General features: G+C 43.5%; 1 protein-coding gene across 1 annotated transcript in view; it reads right to left on the reverse strand.

The window, feature by feature from the left end:
* Nucleotides 1–1,237: 1,237 nt before the first annotated feature.
* LOC126174975 (uridine diphosphate glucose pyrophosphatase NUDT14-like) overlaps nt 1,238–16,519 on the reverse strand; it is a 102,984-nt gene continuing 87,702 nt past the window's right edge. Inside the window, exon 6 of the mRNA XM_049921447.1 lies at nt 1,238–2,261. Coding sequence (XP_049777404.1) covers nt 2,089–2,261 — 173 coding nt within the window. The 3' untranslated portion in view covers nt 1,238–2,088. The remainder of the gene's footprint in view (nt 2,262–16,519) is intronic.

Here is a 16,519-nt window from a genome sequence, read left to right on the forward strand (position 1 = left end):
TTGTACCCATTATCAGCCACAATTGCTTTGATGACATTCATTACTTTTTGTTGATTGGCAGGTGATAAAGGAGTAGTTACCATAGGGTGAATGGCAGAATGAAAAAACGCCAGTTTATGAGCTTTTGGATGAGTTGAGTCAGCATGGATGACATTATCTGAATACGTTTCCTTACGGAAGATATTGAAATTGAAGGAACTATTCTGTATAGAAATTATTAAATCGAGGAAGTTAAGTTCACCTTTTTCATTCTGAAGTTCTTTTGTGAAGGAAATCTTTTCATGTAAACCATTGAAAGTATTGAAGAGAAGCTCTAACTCATGATCAATACCGTCAAAAGCAATGATAATGTCGTCAACATAACGTGCATAATAGCGGATTTTGTGGCGCAATTCTGAACTTGAATTGAAGAATGTTATTTCCAGGGCATTGATAAAAACATCTGCCAAAATACTGGCGAGGGGGCTACCCATTGCTAAACCATCTGGTTGCACATACATTTTCCCATTGAACGTGAAATAATTGTATTTTAAAATGACCTTACGGAAACCAATCAGTTCCACAATCTGAATTTCACTTAGTTTTTTATGTTTCAGAAGATTCTTTTTTACAAGGGCTATGGTTTCATCAGAGTAATTAGCTTCACCTCTTGACCAAAGAGCCATGAAGTATGGTTATGGTGACTAACGGAGGCGTGTCATTGGTTGCAGTACTGTTCCCTGATCTCTGTGACTGTGAGAGCCAGTTTGCATCAAAAATAGTATTATTTACTTCAAAGTTCACTAAACAATCATTAATACGATCACTTGTTACTGCTCAGGGTAATCAAATTCTGTATTGATTTTATTTGTCTTATATCACACTGTATGTCCATAGTGTACAGTCCAAGCCTGTAAAAATAAAGTCTTTTGTTGAGAACTGCATTTTCATGTTATGTTTCTGCTGTAAAATTTCTTCTTCACTTAGGTCAAATTTCTTTGAATACAACACTGATCTGTCATTACACGTGTATGTGTGTGTGTGTGTGTGTGGGCGCGCGCGCATGTGTGTGGGGTGGGGGGGGAGGGCACGTGCAGGTGTGCGAACATGTTCAGTGAATGCCTTCTACTATATCTGAAGGTCTCTTATCACACCACACATTAACATTTAAGCAGGGCAAAAGATTCGGTAATGAAAAAAGCATTACAGTGACTGTGTACAAAGCACTTACACTAAGATTAATTTTCTATATCTTATAAAAAAAAAGATTTTATTTCATTCATAAACTGCTGCAGGAACTGCATGTGCCATAATGAAAATACAATAATAGTAATCAGACAGTACAAAATTTACTTACAAAATTGAACATAATGGTTTCTACTTAGAGCTTTCAAATAATTATACTTAAAGGAATATTAAGGAAAAGAAAGACAAAGAATGAACAGTAGAAGCACTACAGACAGTTTTTTTATGCTTGCAATGAACACTCGAGTAATGAAGTATGAGCAGTATATCCTATATTGCAAATACCATTTTACTATTTTGAAATATGCTGTGATCATTACTAATTATTATGAGACAAAAATATTGTTTAAATGCAAGTAGTATAATAGCTTTAGCAGTGATGACACAAAACAAACGAAAGGACAAAGTAAAAAAGGAATGATTTTATTTAATTAGAAGTTTTCACTAATTCAGTGGCTAATCAGCAGTTTTTTCCAGATTTCTTTTTCTACAATGTAGATCCTGAAAACAAAATGTTTAGTATAATCTCTTTCATGCCACTTTTGCCAAAACAATGAATTTCTCAGCAGTTTAATGAGTTTACTGTTTACTTGCTTCCTTACAGAAAACTACAGAAATGAAGACTGCATCTAATGTGGCACAATGTTGAATTCTGCTATCAGTAATGAACTATTTTATCTGTTTAATAGATTTATAACCAGGCACAGTTTGCCTTTCACATTTTTCAGCAGAAATATGGCACTGTCATAAAAAACTCAAATCCAATACTTGTACAAATCAGGACTTTTATTCATTTCACGGCATTTGAAAGGTTATACTCGACCTATTATTCACTCAAGGTAAAAAAAATCTCATTGATAAATGTTATACTGCATCTTTTTTATGTGATGCAGGCAAGCGGTTATGAAGATACCATGTTACTGCAAACAAAAAACCACCAGGACTTCTGACATCTCCACTGGCCAAATACTGCTTTACTTCATCCACCGTCATTTCAATAACTTCAATGAATTCACCTTCTTCTATAATTCCACCACCTATATTAAAATTGTATCATGATAAATACAGTACTATTTACAGTTTCACAAAATTTTTGCACATAAAACAAACAGAATACTACTGTAAAAAAATAACATGGCTAAGTACAGACATATCATAATAATTAATAAAATAATCAGCAAAGTTCTGTATCAGCTTTGCAGTTCTCTTTCTTTGACTTCTCTCACTTATTTTATCTAACTCCCCCACAATTTATAACTCCCTTGCATCATTAAACTAAAAAAAGTAGGTCAGTTTTCTTATCTTATTCTTTTCTGTTAACTGTCTCAAGGATTTGTCATTCCTCGCCAACTCCTTCCAGACTTACACTAATGGATTTTAGCTATGGGCAGCTTCTCAGTATATATAACAGGGGACATCTGTGCCTAATATCCACTCACAGGATTGTACTTAACAACCCACTACCCTAATCTATAAGTTCATAAATATTGACAGAGTGATAAAATGTGTGGCAATAAAAAAGGCATGGAAAAAATATGCTTAAGTGCATAAGTAGAAGACAGGACATATACAGGGTGTTACAAAAAGGTACGGCCAAACTTTCAGGAAACATTCCTCACACACAAAGAAAGAAAATATGTAATGTGGACATGTGTCCGGAAACACATACTATCCATGTTAGAGCTCATTTTATTACTTATCTTCAAATCGCATTAATCATGGAATGGAAACACACAGCAACAGAACATACCAGCGTGACTTCAAACACTTTGTTACAGGAAATGTTCAAAATGTCCTCCGTTAGCGAGGATACATGCATCCACCCTCTGTCGCATGGAATCCCTGATGCGCTGATGCAGCCCTGGAGAATGGCATATTGTATCACAGCCGTCCACAATACGAGCACGAAGTGTCTCTACATTGGGTACCGGGGTTGCCTAGACAAGAGCTTTCAAATGCCCCCATAAATGAAAATCAAGAGGGTTGAGGTCAGGAGAGCGTGGAGGCCATGGAATTGGTCCGCCTCTACCAATCCATCAGTCACCGAATCTGTTGTTGAGAAGCGTATGAACACTTCGACTGAAATGTGCAGGAGCTCCATCGTGCATGAACCACATGTTGTGTCGTACTTGTAAAGGCACATGTTCTAGCAGCACAGGTACAGTATCCCGTATGAAATCATGATAACGTGCTCCATTCAGCGTAGGTGGACGAAACTAAAATGAGCTCTAACATGGAAACTAAGCATTTCCGAACACATGTCCACATAACATCTTTTCTTTATTTGTGTGTGAGGAATGTTTCCTGAAAGTTTGGTCATACCTTTTTGTAACACCCTGTATTATACATTTGAATGTAAACAGCTTAAATACTGATGCTACAAACAAAAAGAGACTCCAAAGTTGATGAAATGGAAATTATTCTGTCAGTATGTGCAAATATTAGAGTTCTTTGTCAAAATGAGCACCGGTTTACTATGGACACTACTAAAATTTTGAGCAAAATTGGAAGTTTCAAGATAGCAAGCAGCTTTTGCAGAAGAAACATATCACAAGGAAGTTCACGTGAACTTCTCCACAGTGATACAAATTATGAAACAAAAAATAATTTTAACTTTTTAAATGAAGAATGTGTATTTGAGAGCTATGGTGTAGAATTAACTGGACATAAATGTTTTAGTAATTTTGATACACAACCACAGAACTCTTCCTATCTAAGTCTCAATGAATATCAGAATAAAAAATCTAATACCAACTGATTTTGACACTGATATCACAAGTGAAAGCACACTGCTTTGTAAAACTTAAGGACGAGATGAAGTACCATAACATATTAACTACTTGGTGGAAATGAAAGAAAGTGTAGAGAGACGCTGCCAGAGGTCTCCTTGGAGTGCATAATAGAAAGCTGGAAATCGTATGGCATGTCAGTGAGACTACAGTGTGAAAAAATGGTTGGCTCCACAAAACAAAGCAGTTGAAGAAACAGGGAAAAGACAGTGTATGTGTCAATCAGCGAGAGGTTAAGGTGCACTGTAGTGTCTCCTTCATTACAACATGGTTAGAAGACAACATTTGAATCATCTCAAATGGTGAAGACATCAGGAAACTGGAAAGAGGATGAATGTAGCCCAGGGGATTGGTATTTCAAAAACCACTGTTTCAAGTGCGTGGGGGGTAGACCGAAATATAGCCACCACTGCCCAAAGGAGAGGAGGTGGTCAACCACGGTCAACTACAACAGCAGATGACTACTTCATCGTGCAACACGCAAGAAGGGGAACCACCCAAACAGCTGGTGCAACTACAATCACATTTAACAAGCACACAGTCTCAAATTCCACAGTAGCACAGTGACTACATGGGGGAAACCTCTCTGCCTGATGACCAGTATGTTGTGTTCTGTGGACACCGGCACCTAGGCAACACCATTTGTGATGGAGCCAAGAGCAGTGAGACTCGACCAGTGTGGAGCGAGAGCATGTGTTCTTCTCAAAAGACAGCAGATTGTCTGAGTAGCAATTCTGGATGCACCCTAATATGGCAGGAGGTGGGATCACACAATGCAGCCACAAACATTGTCAAGCATGTTGCACTCACTGGTCAACACTATTCACTTTACTCTTTCCACATTAGCGTATTTTCAAGGATGCATTCAGCCCGACTTCATTTTTATGGATGACGATGTGTGACTGCATCAAACAGTGCAGGTGGAGGAGCTCTTGGAAAGAGAGGCTATTTGGCAAATGGACTGGCCTAGCCACTTCCCCAACTTAAATCCCATCGAGCACATGTGGGATATGTTGGGGAGATGTATTGCAGCATGTCCACATGCACCAATGACCATTCACCAGTCTGTTGGAGGAATGGAATGCCCTACAACAGAACTCCTACCAATCTTGTTGCCAGCATCAGAGCTTGTAGCAGAGCATGTATTGCTGTCCACGGTGATCACGCATCTTATTATGATGCATATCAAGCTGTCTGGGAAGGCCATGGGACCATCATAAATTGTGGCAACTTCAATGAAATTTCTGTCTTTGAATAAAAGTATCATTTCTGTTCATCTCATTGTGTATTTTCTTCAATTACTTCTGTACTATATGTAGCAGTTCTTTCAATGTATGGTTCAAGTGCCATCGAGTTACATTACACTGCATGCGAAAGTTACTTTTCTCCTTAAATTTTGCACACTAGTGTAGTTATGCTTCAAGGCTCACTGATGTAGAAAAGAAAAAGTATGGTTTCAAATTGCATTTCTTTGAATCAACAAGAGAAAATGCCCAAGACCAACTGTATCAATAATCTTTTAACTAGTTTTGAATGCCCTATTTTCAGATGTGTATAGATTTAGGTATCTGAGGTCATTTTGCATTGTCTACTGAACTGCTGTATACTGGCAGGAACATTTCACATATTAAAAACTTACACATAAGAAGAAACTGCAGCAAAAAGATTTGTTCATGCTTAGTAATAAGTTAAAACAGGCAGAATGGACGTTTTATCACTGTATCTCAAGTAACACATATTTTGACAAATTCCTCAAGAGTTTTCTAGGTATTTTCATTAAAACATTTCCGCTTAGTATTTGGGACAATAATTAAAATGTAATAGACTTCCTGATTTCATTTATTATGTCTCTATAAAAAGGTTAAAAACCATTCAAAAGCCAAGAATGCACAATTTTTTTTCATTAAGACAACCGATTTCAACAGTTCTAGCCATCATCTTCAGGTCTTTAAAATTTGTTTTTTTACGTTAAAACATGTTCATTTTATGCTGACCTTGTCCACAAGAAGTCAAGTGGATAAAACTCAGCACATTATTAATGTCTGTCATCGCTAAAATGTTGAAAAACACACAGAAACTTGGCCAAAATGCCAAGTCTGTTATTGTTGTTGTTGTGGTCTTCAGTCCTGAGGCTGGTTTGATGCAGCTCTCTCCATGCTACTCTATCCTGTGCAAACTTCTTCATCTCCTAGTACCTACTGCAGCCTACATCCTTCTGAATCTGATTAGTGTATTCATCGTTTGGTCTCCCTCTATGATTTTTACCCTCCACACTGCCCTCCAATACTAAATTGGTGATCCCTTGATGCCTCAGAACATGTCCTACCAACCGCCCTTCTTCTAGTCAAGTTGTACCACAAACTCCTCTTCTCCCCAATTCTATTCAATACCTACTCATTAGTTATGTGATCTACCCATCTAATCTTGAGCATTCTTCTGTAGCACCACATTTTGAAAGCGTCTATTATTTTCTTGTCTAAACTATTTATCGTCTGTGTTTCACTTCCATACATGGCTACACTCCATACAAATACTTTCAGAAACGACTTCCTGACACTTAAATCTATACTCGATGTTAACAAATTTCTCTTCTTCAGAAATGCTTTCCTTGCCATTGTCAGCCTACATTTTATATCCTCTCTACTGCGACCATCATCAGTTACTCTGTCTCACCCCCTTCCCAAACTCTGCTTCCCTTTCATGTCCCTCGACTCTTATAACTGCCATCTGGTTTCTGTACAAATTGTAAATAGCCTTTCACTCCCTGTATTTTACCCCTGCCACCTTCAGAATTTGAAAAAGAGTATTCCAGTCAACATTGTCAAAAGCTTTCTCAAGTCTACAAATGCTACATACGTAGGTTTGCCTTTCCTTAATCTTTCTTCTAAGATAAGTCGTAAGGTCAGTATTGCCCCACGTGTTCCAACATTTCTACGGAATCCAAACTGATCTTCCCCGAGGTCAGCTTCTACCAGTTTTTCCATTTGTCTGTAAAGAATTCACGTTAGTATTTTGCAGCTGTGACTTATTAAACTGATAGTTGGGTAATTTTCACATCTGTCACCACCTGCTTTCTTTGGGATTGGAACTATTATATTCTTCTTGAAGTCTGAGGGAATTTCGCCTATCTCATACATCTTGCTCACCATATGGTAGAGTTTTGTCAGGACTGGTTCTCCCAAGGCTGTCAGTAGTTCTAATGGAATGTTGTCTACTCCCAGGGCCTTGTTTTGACTCAGGTCTTTCAGTGCTCTGTCAAACTCTTCACGCAGTATCATATCTCCCATTTCATCTTCATCTACATCCTCTTCCATTTCCATAATATTGTCCTCAAGTACATCGCCCTTGTATAGACCCTCTATATTGTTGTGACTCGCCGATTATTCAAAGTGCCACCGCGCAATTACGGACGTCCTCTACGTGCGGCGCTGTCTGCCAACCATGCAGCAGCTGCGCCACCTAAGCGGCCAGCCGAGCAGCGGCCGCTAGACTGAGACTCAGTGTTTAATCGAATGCCAACTTGTACACAGGTCAACTTACTCAGTGACTTATATATGTTGTTGTGTTGTCCGAAATATGTGTTAGATTTGAAGATTTAACAATTGGCGACGAGGATGGGATTTTTCCTTTTCACCATTGACTCACAGTGTTCCATGGCTACTGTCGAGCAGCTCTTGCAAAATCTCCTTGAACAGCAAACGCTTCTAACAGTGGCGATTCGCGATTTCGTCGTGGCGTCAAATGCGGGGTGTTTCTCGTCGTTGGCTGTACCTCCTTTTCCACCTTACGACGAGACGACGGAAGACTGGTCTGATTATGAAAAACGTCTTCGACAGCACTTCTTGGCATTTCATGTCACGGATGAACAACCATGTAAGTCTCTGTTCCTTTCCTGGATTTCACCTCAAATGTATCGGTTGTTGTCGCAATTGGCTCCTTTGAAGGATCCCGCGTCTTTGTCCTTTGCTGAAATGTGCTCCCTTCTGTCTGTCTATTTTCAAAAGCAAACGCATGTGGTAGCCTCTCATGTTGCCTTTTATAGTTGTCAAAAACAACCAAATCAGTCCTATCGCGCTTGGGCTGCTGAACTTCACGGCCTCAGTCGAAAGTGTCAATTTGTTACTGACGTTCACAAAGAATCCTATGCTGATTCCATGGTACGGGATGCTATTATTCGGTCGGCACCCGACAAAGAAGTTCGGCAACGTGCCGTTCAGTAGGCGAATCCGACTCTAGATGAAGTTCTCTCCATTGTGCAGTCTTGAAATTTCTCGCGCCGCTGTGGTGCAAATAGAGGCGTGGGGTGACGTCGGGGAAATACAACCTCTGTGCGCTGTTGACGACGTGTGCGGCGCATCCCCGCCGGCCGACGTGGCCGCAGTACGCTCCCACGTGCAGCCTCAGCCTAGCTGTAAACAACCCACTAAGAAACTGCAGCAAAATCCCCGGCAACTTCCTTCATGTCCGCAGTGTTTTACGAAACATTCACGCGAGGATTGTCCCCAACATTGGGCTGTGTGTCACAATTGCAAAAAGAAAGGTCATGTGTCTTCCATTTGTAAATCCGACCGCATACATGATGTTCATGAACATGACGCTGACTCTGATTCTGTGTTGTCTGTCAATTGCACTTCTTCCCTTTCAGGGAAGTTATTCCTCACTGTCCAAATCCTTGGTTGAGATGTTCGCATGCAAGTGGATACCGGTTCTGCTGCTACTATAATTAATTATTAGACGTATCTTTAGCTCGGTTCTCCACTCCTGTCCCCTGTCACTCGGCAATTACGGACATACAATAAACAGAAGATTTCTCTCTTGGGACAGTTTAATGCTGAGGTATCTTACAAATCCGTCGTTCGCATGGTTCCCATATTTGTGGTCGACCAGAGCAACGCAGAAAATCTTTTTGGTTTCGATGCCTTTCGCGTTTTTGGGTTCTCCATAGATGACTCTGTCAATATTGTCTCTGACGCTATTCCTTATGCTCACCTGGATTCCTTGTTGACGACATTTTCGTCCCTTTTTTCTCCTGGGTTAGGCCGTGCAAACGACTTTGAAGCTCATATCATGCTCAAACCCACTGCTCGGCCTAAGTTTTTTCGGGCTCGGCCCATTCCTGTGGCCCTTCGTGATCGGGTAAAACGGGAGTTGGATCGTCTCACTGCTTCAGGGGTCTTGCTTCCTGTCACTTCCAGTGAGTGGTCCTCTCCTGTCGTTGTAGTTGCTAAGCCCAATGGTGATATTCGTCTCTGTGGCAATTTCAAAGCCACTGTAAATGCTCAATGCCTCATCGACATTTACCCTATGCCCCGTCCTGAAGAACTGTTTTCTAAACTCGCTGGAGGACAGTATTTTTCTAAAATTGACCTGTCGGAAGCTTATCATCAACTTCCTCTCGACGCTGCTTCCCAGCAGTTTCCGGTCCTTAACACGCCTTTCGGCCTCTATCGATACCAACGCTTGCCATTCGGGGTTGCTAGCGCCCCTGCTCTCTTTCAGCGATTCTTGGAACAATTATTGCTCCCTGTCCCGGGGTGTATCAATTACATGGACGATATTGTTGTCACTGGCTCCACCACTGAAGAACACCTTCAAAATCTCCGCACACTTTTTAATGTCTTACAGACTGCCGGTCTTAAGTGTAATCTTCAGAAATCACAATTTTTTCAGGCATCTATCACGTACTTGGGGTTTCAACTCTCTCGGGATGGTATTCGTCCGCTTCAACACACTGTTGCTGCGATCGATGCCCTTCCTCGCCCTACATCTGTTAAGAAACTGCAGGCCTTCTTGGGGAAAATAGCATACTATCACAAGTTTTTACCGTCTGCGGTGTCGGTGGCTCAGCCGTTGCATCGCCTGTTGCATAAAAACGTGCCTTTTCACTGGTCCGCGTCATGTGACGCGGCTTTCCGGAAATTAAAGACTATGCTGAAACAGGCCCCGTGCCTGGCTACTTATCGACCTGGCCAACATCTTGTTCTTGTCACCGACGCCTCTCAATACGGGGTCGGTGCAGTCCTTGCGCGCCGTTTTTCTGACGGTTCGGAACAACCCATCGCTTATGCCTCCATAACGCTCACGGATGCCCAACAGAAGTATTCTCAAATTGAGAAAGAAGCTTTGGCCATCATTTATGCTCTTCATAAGTTTGGTGTTTTTCTCTATGGCTCAAAATTTCATCTTGTTACGGATCACAAACCACTCGTTTCCTTGTTTCATCCATCAACGTCACTTCCCGACAAGGCTGCACACTGCCTCCAGCATTGGGCTCTTTACTTGTCCCGTTTCAATTATGAGATTCATTTCTGGCCAACGGCTCAACATGCGAATGCTGATGCTTTGTCTCGCCTTCCCATGGGTCCTGATCAGGCATTCGATAGGGACGAACTTTTGTGTTTCCACCTGGATGTTGCCGAGCAGCGGGTTGTGGACGGGTTCCCCATCACTGGGGACAGGCTGGCAGCTGCTACGGGTTCTGACCCTACCCTCTCCCGGGTTTTACGCTGTATTCAGAAGGGTTGGCCAGATCGCCCATCCGCTAAGACTTCTGATCCGTTGCGGAACTACTACACTTTGCGCTACCGCCTCACGACTAGGGATGGTGTTATCCTCCTCTCCACTGACAATGCTTCGCCGCGTGTTGTGGTACCTGCGTCTTTGCGTGCTTCGGTCTTGTGCCTCCTTCACCAGGGGCACTGGGGTGTGTCTCGCACAAAATCTCTGGCGCACCGTCATGTGTACTGGCCTGGCATCGACTCTGAAATCGCACACATGGTCGCTGCCTGCGGACCTTGTGCGTCACAGGCCGCTGCCCCGAAGTCATCTTTGTCACCGTGGCCTTTGCCTGAGAAGCCCTGGGAGCGCATTCATGCTGACTTTGCGGGACCCTTTTTAGGTACTTATTGGCTCCTCGTAATTGACGCCTACTCTAACTTTCCTTTCATTGTCCGTTGCACGTCACCTACCACCACGGCAACCACCAGTGCTCTCGCCCGCATTTTTTCTTTGGAAGGCCTCCCCTCTACTCTTGTTACTGATAAGGGTCCGCAATTTGCCTCTTCCGACTTTGCGGATTTTTGTGCTCGTCACGGAGTTACGCATGTCACGGCCCTGCCGTTCCATCCACAATCCAACGGTGAGGCTGAACGACTGGTCCGCACATTTAAGGCTCAGATGCGGAAACTTCTGACCTCTTCTGCTGCTGATGATGCACTTCTCCAGTTCCTGGCGTCTTACCGTTTCACCCCCATCGGCGATCACAGCCCGGATGAGCTCTTACATGGCCAACAGCCCCGCACGCTACTTCATCTTCTGCGACCTCCCACCTCATGGCCGCGGGTGCCTTCACTTGGCCGGTTCACCGCCGACGACCTCGTCTTGGTACGGGGACATGGCAGGTGGCGAAAATGGAGCCCGGGCCATATCTTACGACACCGTGGCAGACGCCTGTATGAAATCCAGACAGACACGGGTGTTGCAGTGCGTCATTCGGACCAGCTTCGGCCTCAGGTGCCAGCAACGCCTGTTCCGAATGCCGCCACACCACCTTTGGCTCTACCTGATGCTCGGGATCTTGGCATCTCTCAATACTCACAACGCAGCCCTCTCACCGTCATCGCGATGCCAGCACCAGAACGGACGCCACCAGGAGACGTGTCCATGCAGGAACCGGAGGACCATCCTCTATCAGAGTACATCTACTCGCCTCCTCCTCCAACAGACGCCGACACATCGCCCATGTCTCCTGTCATATCAACTGGACTTGCTGCAACGGGCAGATTGGTGCAGGGGGCCCCAGCAGATTCGACCCCTACGTCTCCTGTCATCTCGACCCGTTATCATCGGGGACACTTCCGTCCGTATGGGAAGCCTCCTCCTCAAGACTTTATGGCGAGTCAAACAACGCCTATGGACGTTAGCCATCTCCAGGACACCTCCATCAAGACCAGTGCAACAATTTCAAAGGGGGGAAAAGTGTTGTGACTCGCCGATTATTCAAAGTGCCGCCGCGCAATTACGCACGTCCTCTACGTGCGGCGCTGTCTGTCAACCATGCAGCAGCTGCGCCACCTAAGCGGCCAGCCGAGCAGCGGCCGCTAGACTGAGACTCAGTGTTTAATCGAATGCCGACTTGTACACAGGTCAACTTACTCAGTGACTTATATGTGTTGTTGTGTTGTCTGAAATATGTGTTAGATTTGAAGATTTAACATATATACTCCTTCCACCTTTATGCTTTCCCTTCTTTGCTTAGAACTGGGTTTCCATCTGAGCTCTTGATATTCATGCAAGTGGTTCTCTTTTCTCCAAAGGTCTCTTTAATTTTCCTGTAGGCCTCTACATCCTTACATTTGTCCTCTAGCCATCCCTGCTTAGCCATTTTGCACTTCCTGTTGTTCTCATTTTTGAGATGTTTATATTCCTTTTTGCCTGCTTCATTTACAGCATTTTTGTATTTTCTCCTTTCATCAATTAAATTCATTATCTCTTCTGTCACCCAAGGATTTCTACTAGCCCTCGTCTTTTTACCTACTTGGTCCTCTGCTGCCTTCACTATTTCATCCCTCAAAGCTTCATTCTTCTTCTACTGTATTTCTTTCCTCCACTCCTGTCAATTGTTCCCTTATGCTCTCCCTGACACTCTGTCAGCCTCTGGTTCTTTCAGTTTATCCAGGTCCCATCTCCTTAAATTCCCACTTTTTGCAGTTTCTTCATTTTTAATCTACAGTTCATAACCAATAGATTGTGGTCAGAGTCCACATCTGCCCCTGGAAATGTCTTACAATTTAAAATCTGGTTCCTGAATCTCTGTCTTCCCATTATATAATCTATCTGAAACCTTCTAGTATCTCCAGGGTTCTTCCATGTATACAACATTCTTTCATGATTCTTGGACCAAGTGTTAGCTATGATTGAGTTATGCTCTGTGCAAAATTCTACCAGGCGGCTTCCTCTTTCATTTCTTAGCCCCAATCCATATTCACCTACTATGTTTCCTTCTCTCCCTTTTCCTACTATCGAATTCCAGTCACCCATGACTATTAAATTTTTGTCCCCCTTCACTACCTGAATAATTTCTTTTATCACATCATACATTTCATCAATTTCATCATCATCTGCAGAGCTAGTTGGCATATAAACTTGTACTACTGTAGTAGGCGTGGGCTTCGTGTCTAACTTGGCCACAATAATGCGTTTACTATGCTGTTTGTAGTAGCTTACCCGCATTCCTATTTTTTTATTCATTATTAAACCTACTCCTGCATTACCCCTATTTGACTTTGTATTTATAACCCTGTATTCGCCTGACCAAAAGTCTTGTACCTCCTGCCACCGAACTTCACTAATTTCCACTATATCTAACTTTAACCCATCCATTTCCCTTTTTAAATTTTCTAACCTACCTGCCCAATTAAGGGATCTGGCATTCCACGCTCCGATCCGTAGAACGCCAGTTTTCTTTCTCCTGATAACAACATCTTCCTGAGTAGTGCCTGCCTGGAGATCCGAATGTGAGACTATTTTACCTCCGAAATATTTTACCCAAGAGGACGCCATCATCGTTTAATCATACAGTAAAGCTGCATGCCCTTGGGAAAAATTACGGCCGTAGTTTCCCCTTGCTTTCAGCCTTTCGCAGTACCAGAACAGCAAGGCCGTTTTGGTTAGTGTTACAAGACCAGATCAGTCAATCATCCAGACTGTTGCCCCTGCAACTACTGAAAAGGCTGCTGCCCCTCTTCAGGAACGACACGTTTGTCTGGCCTCTCAACAGATACCCCTCCGTTGTGGTTGCACCTACGGTACGGCTATCTGTATCGCTGAGGCATGCAAGCCTCTCCACCAGCGGCAAGGTCCATGGTTCATGGGGGGGATGCCAAGTCTATATACACATAAACATATTGCTTACAGATGCTTCTTATATGATGCAAATATGGTACACAATAGCACATCTGTTTACAAAAGCTGTGTCCAGCATATGTAAACAGATGTGCTGTTGTGTACCGTATTTGCATCATGTAAAAAGTATTGTAACCAATATGTATATGGACATGGCCTTTTGGCCAAGATACTGTATTTTTAAATATTTTAGTGATGACAAACATTTATAATGTGCTGAGTTTTATCCACTTGGCATCTTACGCATGAGATCAACGTAAAATGAACATGTTTTGCTAAAAAAAATGACAGTTAAGGCTGTTGAAACTGGTTGTCTTGAATGAAAAGTATTTTGTGTGATATTGACTTGTGAGTGGTTTTTAACAATTAAAACAGAGTACCTTTCAATACTCTCACATAATGAGAAAATTCATTCTATAAAAAGGATAGCCTGCTACTCACCACATAGAGGAAGCAGTGATTCGCAGATAGACACAATGGGTGCTGAGGGTAAACAGGTGACATGGAGTGAGGTGGGGGAGGAATAGCATGACAGAAGTAGGGGAAGATATTGTGCTGCTGTGGGAGCAAGCATGGGCATGGTTCAGACAGGACAGGGTTGCTAGGTGCAGAGTCGGAAGGCTGTGCTGGGGGGAGGGGGAGGGGGATGGAGAGAGGAGAGATGTAGAGAAGGGGAAAAGACTAGTAGATGTGTTGGTGGACTAGAAGGTGTGTGTAGCACTGAAGTTAGCAGATCAGGGGGTGGAAGACAGGGACTAGTGAAGATTGAGGCCAGAGGGGTTACACAAGTGACGGATAAGTTGTAGGGAAGAATATGTTGTAGGAAGGGTTCCCACCTGCACAATTCAGAAAAGATGGAGTCAGAAGGAAGGATCCAAATGGCACAAGCTGTGACACAGTCACTGAAGTGGAGCACATCGTGTTGGGCAACATGTTCAACAACTGTGTGGTCCAGCTGTCTCTTGGCCACAGTTCGGTGGTGGCCACTCTTGTGAACAGACAGCTTGTTAGTTTTCATGCCCATGTAGAAAACAGCACAGTGGGTGTAGATTAGTTTGTAGATCACATGGCTGCCAGATAGCTCTGCCTTTGATGGGATAGGGGATGACTGTGACAGGAGTGGAGTAGGTGGTAGTGGGAGGATGTATGGGACAGATCTTGAATATGGATTGGGAGCAAGGGTGGAGTGTCAACAGACAAGAATATTGCTTTGGTTCAGTGCCTAGCACAATACCACCATGGAAGGGGTGGGGAGAACAGTGGGTAGGATAAGGCTCATTTCACAGCAAGACATGAGATAGTCAAAACCTTCCGGTCCTAGTGGTACTGACTCACTACAGGAGTACTCTATTGTGACCAGACAGAGGTCATGTGGGAGGTGATAGGTGACTGAAGAGCACCCAATCCAGGTTGCTGCTCTTGCCAAATGCAGATGCAACCTGCAGTTCGGTCTGACTGGCTGTAGACAATAGCCATGTGTGTATCAGTCATGCTTGTGTGAGTGTGGTATGTGTTTTCTGCATCTGAAGGAGGACTTTTACACCTGAGAACTACCGATTTAGCAGTCTTTTTATTGAGTCTGCCTGTGACTCAACACCTCCTCTATGAGGTGAGTAGAAATCTATCCTTTTAATATTGTTGTTCTTTTGTCCTGGACTTTCGATGTTACTCTCATATAAAATTATATGTAAAAGAGTTGTCAAGAGAGTAAAATGATTGACAAGCAGTAGGATACTTTTAAACCTCAAAAATACACTCCTGGAAATTGAAATAAGAACACCATGAATTCATTGTCCCAGGAAGGGGAAACTTTATTGACACATTCCTGGGGTCAGATACATCACATGATCACACTGACAGAACCACAGGCACATAGACACAGGCAACAGAGCATGCACAATGTCGGCACTAGTACAGTGTATATCCACCTTTCGCAGCAATGCAGGCTGCTATTCTCCCATGGAGACGATCGTAGAGATGCTGGATGTAGTCCTGTGGAACGGCTTGCCATGCCATTTCCACCTGGCGCCTCAGTTGGACCAGCGTTCGTGCTGGACGTGCAGACCGCGTGAGACGACGCTTCATCCAGTCCCAAACATGCTCAATGGGGGACAGATCTGGAGATCTTGCTAGCCAGGGTAGTTGACTTACACCTTCTAGAGCACATTGGGTGGCACGGGATACATGCGGACGTGCATTGTCCTGTTGGAACAGCAAGTTCCCTTGCCGGTCTAGGAATGGTAGAACGATGGGTTCGATGACGGTTTGGATGTACCGTGCACTATTCAGTGTCCCCTCGACGATCACCAGTGGTGTACGGCCAGTGTAGGAGATCGCTCCCCACACCATGATGCCGGGTGTTGGCCCTGTGTGCCTCGGTCGTATGCAGTCCTGATTGTGGCGCTCACCTGCACGGCACCAAACACGCATACGACCATCATTGGCACCAAGGCAGAAGCGACTCTCATCGCTGAAGACGACACGTCTCCATTCGTCCCTCCATTCACGCCTGTCGCGACACCACTGGAGGCAGGCTGCACGATGTTGGGGCGTGAGCGGAAGACGGCCTAACGGTGTGCAGGACCGTAGCCCAGCTTCATGGA

Source organism: Schistocerca cancellata, chromosome 3 (assembly GCF_023864275.1).
Source record: "Schistocerca cancellata isolate TAMUIC-IGC-003103 chromosome 3, iqSchCanc2.1, whole genome shotgun sequence".
Lineage (NCBI taxonomy): Eukaryota > Metazoa > Arthropoda > Insecta > Orthoptera > Acrididae > Schistocerca > Schistocerca cancellata.